Source organism: Dipodomys ordii, unplaced genomic scaffold, assembly GCF_000151885.1.
Source record: "Dipodomys ordii isolate 6190 unplaced genomic scaffold, Dord_2.0 Scaffold40, whole genome shotgun sequence".
In the NCBI taxonomy this organism is placed as follows: domain Eukaryota; kingdom Metazoa; phylum Chordata; class Mammalia; order Rodentia; family Heteromyidae; genus Dipodomys; species Dipodomys ordii.
Genome location: NW_012267256.1, coordinates 11,135,559 through 11,143,298, shown reverse-complemented (window position 1 = coordinate 11,143,298; position 7,740 = coordinate 11,135,559). Strand labels below are relative to the sequence as shown.

Sequence of the window (7,740 nt, the reverse complement as noted above, 5' to 3'; positions counted from 1 at the left end):
GCGCTCTACCACTTGAGCCACAGCGCCACTTCCGGCTTTTTTCTTTTTGCTTATGTGGTGCTGAGGAATCGAACCCAGGGCCTCAGGCATGCAAGGCAAGGGCTCTACCACTGAGCCACCTTCCCAGCTCAGGGTAGGTTATTTCTAATTGTGCCTCCCCCCTTGCATCTCCTATTATGGTTGCTTTTCTGGATTTCCTAAAGCAATGAGAGGTGCAACTTCCCGTTTGCTTGCTGGCCACAGGATGAATGAAGGTAAGTTACTGCTGTCAACAGCTGCTCCAATTTGCCTCAGGTAAGGAATTGGTGGCCCGATGATATGAAATGGGAATTGTATTTAGGAGAAAGAATAGAAATTTCTAATTCTCTGCTTAAAGAAAGCTTAGAGTTTTGATGAGGAAAAACAATTGGATGCAGTGTCAGTAGCCTGTGTCGTCAGTTGAGATGGGTGAGAAACTGGGTCAACATATCCATAGACATTCTGCATCTACACTGTCAGATAAGCACGAAGGGTTCGATCAGATCGGCTTCTGTGGGAAGGGTGTCTGATGTAGTGGCACAGGTTAATCGGACACGTGATTCAGAAGGATGGCAAGCGAGAAGTCCCTCTTCTCCCAAAAAGCATTTAAAAGCTCATCTCTTGGTCATAGCCCGAAAGGAAGGCTGGAACATGGAGAGATGAACACCGATACATAGTACTTCAGCTAGAAGCTGACTAGTATACTTGTTTACCAGCACTCATCATCCATTCATTCATTCACTCATTCCTTCTCCAAGACCCGTTGTTGTGGCAGCTGCTGCGGGAGATTAGCTGGTGAACACAATCAATGTGGTCCTTATTCTCCCAAAGCTCTTCATCAGAAGTTTGCAGAACAAATTGGAAGGAAGCTAATTTTCTCACGGAGTCAATAGATTAAAAACATGGTCTACAAATTAACTTTGAACACAGATGAAGAAAACTTTCCATTAGGGTCGTAAAACAGGAAATGGAACCCCAAGGCTTTATGGGAAATCCATGGGAAGGATCCCCAGGATCCTAGAAAAGATCAGACCTGGAGCTGCTCTCCCCTTCACTGCACTGGGCTCTTTGTGGAAAGGACTACGGAGTGTTAGGAGCACCCACCACATAGCCCTTCTTTATGGCTGTTGTGTCCAGGTGTGTGTAATGGAATTCATGAATACCCATCAGCATGGGAGATGTCACGAAGGAACATGTTAGACTCACCTAGGACTTTTAAGGGAGAAAGGCTGCTATCTACTCTACTCATTGCCTAGCTTGTTTATTTTGAAACAGGTTTTAAAAGCCTGAGATTCACTCCGATGCTCACTTTCTATTCCTCATTTGTCAAACAAATCTTTTCAACTATTGCACAAAATCCTAAACTAAACCTTTAAGCCTAAAAGAATCCCCATATGCAATATCTGAACTAGGAGACTCTTCCTAAAACACAGTTAAGATCCTGGTCTTCAGCTTGGGAATAAAAGCACAAATCAATCAACTACTTACTATCTATTAAGGAGGAAAGCAACAAGGAAGGCCTTAGAGTGATAATTATCAGGGCAGGGGATGTAGCTCAGTGGTAGACCACCTGCCTTGAATGTGTAAGGTCCTAGGTTGAGCCCCAACACTACCAAGCAACAACCAAGACAAATAGGAAGCAAATCAGGATTGCCCTGCTATATTTAAACATTTTAATTTATGTCCAGACACTTCAGAGTATGTATGTTATTATCCAATGAGTATATTTATAGATTCAAAAAATTAAGGATCTATTTAAGTCAGTGATAGTAATCATTAGGAAATAACTATGTGAATCAGTCAAAATAAAAATCATTTATTGAAAGGCAGAGTATGAAATAAACCTTAGCTTTATAATCCAGTGTTAGTTTTATTGTTTTCCCAGGCTAAGAGAGAATTGTGAGTTTAAATACAGGACAACTATAATAGGATTTAAGTTAAATTTCTAGTTTGTCTAACTAATACTACAACAAAAAGGACAAGCATTAATGTTTGACAATAGATTAAACGTTATCTTTATTGTAATGTGTGATGATAAAACCAGGGTCTCATATTCACTACAAAGTGGTCTACCACTGAGGTGTATGCTTGGCCCCAGCAGTAGAATTTTAACTGTGCTTTCCATAAACATCCTTAAACATCACCTTCGAGCTGTAGAAATCTTTCATAATCTTTATAAATGTTATAAAGAAAATGACTTCCAAGCTACCTGGGTTATTTTTTAATCTATATGCTACTACTTAGAAGATCAAAGAGGGAATCGATAAAAATTTCTTTTTTTTATTTTGGGTCCGGTTGTGGGGCCTGAACTCTGGGCTTGGGCACTGTCCCTCAGCTCTTCAGCTCAAGGATAGCGCTGTACCACTTGAGCTACAGCGCCACTTCCGGATTTTTTCTTTTTGCTTATGTGGTGCTGAGGAATCGAACCCAGGGCCTCATGCATGCAAGGCAAGCGCTCTACCACTGAGCCACCTTCCCAGCCCCCATCGATAAAAATTTCAAACCAAGCAAACAAAAAATATTGCATAGGCAATATTTGCATAGACAAAGATAGGTGTATGTGAAATCACACACTTGGATCTGTTGTTTTATTTTGTCTTACAATTTTAGTGTCATGAGTCAAGAAGGCCAATTATTTGACTTAGAATTTGTTAGATACTCAATATGTGTTGTAAAAGTCTAACCAATCACTTTTGTATAGAAAGAAAGCCTTTTGTTTACTTACACCGGCAAATTATTCTAAAAAGGAAGGTTATAAATCATCCCTCTCACTGGAAACAGTTTGTGAGCCAGGGGTAAAAGGATAGAGCAAAAACTTGGAAACTCCAGCCCACAAATCAAAATTTTAAGAGCTGTGACATGGGAACATTTCCCTGTGGGTCTTTGGAAAAGCATGAAATTGTTTGAAAACCATCTGAAAGAGTTGGCTCTGTTCTCCTTTCCTTAGGGAGAAGGGCTCAGGCTACATGCGTAGTCAAGACTATCTGTGTGAGTTTCTGTCTCTACTTTACAGATATGGAAACTAAGTCTTAGAAAGTTTAGATATTAACCAATCCTATAACTACTTCATTCAAAGACAGGACTCAAACCTGGGACTGCAGGTTCTAAAATGCCTCCTCTTTCTAGTATCTAAAACCAGAATTTAGGTGTGAAAGGAAAGAGCTATGTGGAGAAGGGAGCAATCTCATCTCCCAGAGGACATGGAGACCCATTCTGACCTTTCTTTCAGCCCACAGATCTATGGGAGCAACACGACAATGGAAACACTGGAATGTACAAATTAGACTGGGCTTACCTACCTTGACTACCAGGTAGATGTCTGGGGACGGGTAGGTGACGGAGAAGACTGCAGATCTTGCTTGGCTCGATGGATCAACTGCAGGTGTATGAGCTCGCAGAAATCCTTTCAGTTGGTCAGAGTTCAGGTCACAGTGAAAATTTTCTGAGATCTGTAAATGAGCAGTAAAGGGAAAAATCAGTTACGCTTGCTGCACTCTTGGGCTAAACATATTCAAACAGTGCAAAAGCAACATCAATATCTCATTGAAGAAATAATTATAACTGTGGACACAGTGTGTGACTCGTGGCTGCTAGAAAGGCTGATATTTTACCATCATTTATACATATTTTGGATCCATTTTAGAGAGATCCCTTGAAACATGTAAGATTTAGGAAGCCATTAGTATTTTCTGAGCTTCAATGATGTTCTAAGTATCGCAATTAGTCTAAAATCAAGAATGAGAGAATAAGGCCAACACATAACTAACTAAAGCAAAATAGAAGTCACCCTGTTCACAGAAAGAACTACTATGGAAGTTCTAGAAGGTGAGAGATCATTGGCATGACTGGGAGAACTTGTGGAAAAGCCACTAGAACCAGGTGATTCTGATCTCACCGGCGATCAGAGGATGGCGTGTGTCAGGACAGGGTACCCAGAGTTCCACTGCACAGGTAGAAAACATAGAGGCTGTAAGACCCAGAGTGAGCGGAGTAGACAGAGCTCTGATAGGGGAAGTGGCCGTAAGCCCTGCATGGATAGTAGCAGTGTGTGCTTAGTAATTGAGGTAGTTATGAGCAGCCACTGAGCATTTTGAGCTAAGGTATGCTATGATGCTTGGCTTTCTAATTTGGCGTGACTTAAAAGCCATTATTGGGGTTTTCCCTTTTCTTTTCTCTTGTCTTCTCATTTTCTTCTTTATCCATCCTTCCATCCTTTCTCTTCATCTCTCTCTTCTTTTCTTCTTCCCTACTTCCCCCCTCTCTTCCTTTCCTCTTCCCTCTCTTCTCTTTCTTCTCTCTCTCTCTTTCTTTTTTCTTTCTCTTCTCTCTTCCTTTCCCTCCCCTCCCCTTCCTTCTGTCTTTCTGTGACAATACTGGATCCTGAACTCAGGATCTGGGCACTATCCCTTAGCTTTTCAGCCCAAGGATGTGCCTTAACACTGAAGCCAAGTGTCAAGCTTTCTTGGTGATTATTTAGAGATAAAGGTCTCATGCACTTTCCTACCCAGGCTGACTTCAAACTTTGATCCTCAGCTCTGACTAGCCAGCATTACAGTTGTAAGCCTGAGTAGATAGGATTACAGATGTGAGCCACTGGTGCCCAGGGCTGTTCCCCTTTCCTAAGAGAGTTTTAATGAGAAGTGGTATTTGCTCAAGAGCATCCTCCCCTAGTTTTGCCATTGTTCTCTCAGAATTTCAAAATGACAGAACCCTCACAGAGAAGTGTTGAGCTGTCAAAGACCACAAATACTAAGGATCCTCTATCAGTCCTTCAAAATCATCATTTTTTTCCAAGGCAATACACCTGGAGCCATCAAAACCATCAAAGATCATTTGCTTTCAAACATAATGTGTTTTTCTGCTGTATATAAGTCAGACTGACAACATGAACCCAGAACGTCATAAACACTGTGTGCCTTCAGGGTAGACTACTTGTTTCCTTACCTTTTTCCTTTCTTTAACATCATACAGGGCAATGCTGGCAAACAGAGGCTCAATTTCAATCTCAAATCTGCCAGAAAGAGAGAGAGCAAAAAAGAGAGATCAATATGGTTTTAGCCTAGATATTTTTGAACTTCCTGAAAGTGTCTGGATATATAAACTAGTTAAAAATATAAGCATTTTCCAGGAATATTTGGACTAACTCCATGCATTTTTGAAAGTCATGTAAGGATATTAATGGAGAAATATGGGAGGATCATACCTAAGCATTTGAGGTCATGGTAGGTGCTACATTTTCCTCAAAAATGTTTGTTGGTGGCAGTGACTGAGAGATTGAATGGACCTTTGACTTGATCCAAGTAGTATCATTTTTTGAAATACTGGGTATTAAAATGAGAACCCTGAGCCAGGCACTGGTGGTTCATGCCTGTAATCCTAGCTACTCAGAAAGCTGAGATCTAAGGACTTCAATTTGAAGCCAGCCTAAGCAGAAAAGTTTGTGAGATTCTTATCTCTAATTAACCACAAAAAGTCAGAAGTGGAACTTTGGCTTAGAGTGGTAGAGTGCTAGCCTTGAGCAAAAAGGCTCAAGGACAGTGCATAGACCCTGTGCTCAAGTTCTATGATCACCAAGAACAATAATAGCCAAGCACCTGTGGCTCCTGTCTGTCATCCTAGCTACTCAGGAGGCTGAGATGTGAAGATCATGGTTCAAAGCCAGCTCAGGCAGAAAAGTCTGTGAGACTCTTATCTCCAATAAACCACCAGAAAACCAGAAGTGGTGCTGTGGCTCAAGTGGTAGAGAACTAGCCTTGAGCTGAAGGACAACACCCAGGCCCAGAGTTCAAGCCCCAGGACTGACAAAACAAAAACAAGCAACAACAACAAAATGAGGACCCTGAAAATGTTAGACAAGTAACTGTTTTACCACTGAGCTTCTGCCCAGCCTGAATACTATTTCTTACCATGGAAACCACCATGCTTTAGAGGACAGACTCTCACTTAGGCAACAGGCTTGCTGATGCTTTACTGCGGAGGTAAGAAGCTCTCTGCTATTAGATGCTAAGGGATGAGACTTTTTTCATATAGTAAAACAAAGAAGCGTGTGATTGTTTTTCCTCAGATCTGTAGTGGGGCAGTCAAAGAGGACTGGGGTGATGATATGGAGGGAAAGTCTGACCCTTCAGAGACAGGGAGGAGACCAGTCACTGAAAACAAACACAGAGAGGCATTGGCCCCATGAAAACTAGTTAAGAGGAGCCCCACGGGGCTACAGACTTCACGGAATGCTAGCGCATTTGCCTAGCACGTGTCAGTCTCTGGGTTCAATCCCCAGCACCAAAGAGACAAATGAAAAGAAGGATAAACCTCTCCTATTTGCCCTAACTGCTGATTCCTCTTAAAACGACGAGCCTGGGGCTGGGAAGGTGGCTCAGTGGCAGAGCGCTTGCCTTGCATGCATATTTGGCCCACATAAGCAGAAAAAGCTGGAAGTGGCGCTGTGGCTCAAGTGGTAGAGCGCTAGCCTTGAGCTGAAGAGCTGAGGGACAGCCTCCAGGCCCACGGTTCAGGCCCCACGACCAGCAAAAAAAAAGATGAGCCTGAAGAATAGATGACCCCAGGCACAATCTCATCCCGTGGGAGAAGAGCATGCGACTGACAGATGAGCAGCTCCCAAGATGCTCAGTTTCACAACTCATCTTCTTGGCCCCTGCCCACTGTGAGCAGCAATGAAGAGACCTGGACCGTCATTACTTACAATCCATGCAAATTAGGCCAAATTGGCAAGGGCACTGCTTCAACAGAGGACGTCTTAGAGGACTATTTGGGCTGAATCCAAGACTCAATGCCCCTTAGTCTGTCCTTATTCTAAGACGCTGCATGGCTAAAGATGTCATTTAAAGATGGGCGCTGGTAGCTCACCCCTGTAATCCTAGCTAGTCAGGAGGCTGAGGTCTGAGGATTGTGGTTCAAAGCCATCCCAGGCAGAAACATCCATGAGACTCATATCCAATAAATGACTCAAAAAGCCCGAAGTGGCACTATGGTTCAAGTGGTAGAGCGCTAGTGCTAGTCTTGTGTATGACGAGGCTCAGGGACAGCGCCCAGACCCTGAGTTCAAGCCCAAGAACTGGAAAAAAAAAAAAGCCATCCAATCAACTAACCCATTTCCCTGGGTTTGTATTTCTATATTGTATATATGCACATATCACATTACGCACACAGATATTTCTGTATCTATCAAGAGACAGATGTAGATATGTATATACACACATACAAAATGCATGCATGTATGAACCCAATGAAACATTCTTTTAAAAGAGGTTATTTTTACACATGCTACAACATGGATAACCATATGAGCATGAATAATATGGAATCCCTTTTCCATGATATACTTAGTATAGTCAAATTCAGAGACAGAATAGGGAGAAGGGTAGACTTTAGTGTTCATGGGATTCCAAGTTTTAACGTGGGAAGGTAAAACATTTCTATAAAGAAATGACAGCGATTGATGCATATCACTGTAGATACACCTAATGCCACCAAACCATAGGTAAAAGAATAACAAGATGGTAGATTTTTACCTTATATACATTTTTTTTTTGTCAGTCATGGGGCTTGAACTTTGGGCTTGGGTGCTGTCCCTGAACTCTTCAGCTCAAGGCGAGCACTCTATCACTTGAGCCATTGTGCCACTTTTCCAGTTTTCTAGTGGTTTATTGGAGATAAGAGTCTCACAGACTTTCCTGCCTGGGCTGGCTTTGAACCATGATCCTC

General features: G+C 42.2%; 1 protein-coding gene across 4 annotated transcripts in view; it reads right to left on the bottom strand.

Annotated features, from left to right (window-relative positions):
* Positions 1-7,740, bottom strand: part of Dock8 (dedicator of cytokinesis 8) — a 178,872-nt gene that overhangs the window by 91,136 nt on the left and 79,996 nt on the right. For all 4 annotated transcript variants that reach the window (XM_013018441.1, XM_013018443.1, XM_013018442.1 and 1 more), the window contains 2 exons: positions 4,963-5,029; positions 3,318-3,467 (listed from right to left, as the gene is read on the bottom strand). In XM_013018441.1, coding sequence (XP_012873895.1) covers positions 3,318-3,467; positions 4,963-5,029 — 217 coding nt within the window. The remainder of the gene's footprint in view (positions 1-3,317; positions 3,468-4,962; positions 5,030-7,740) is intronic.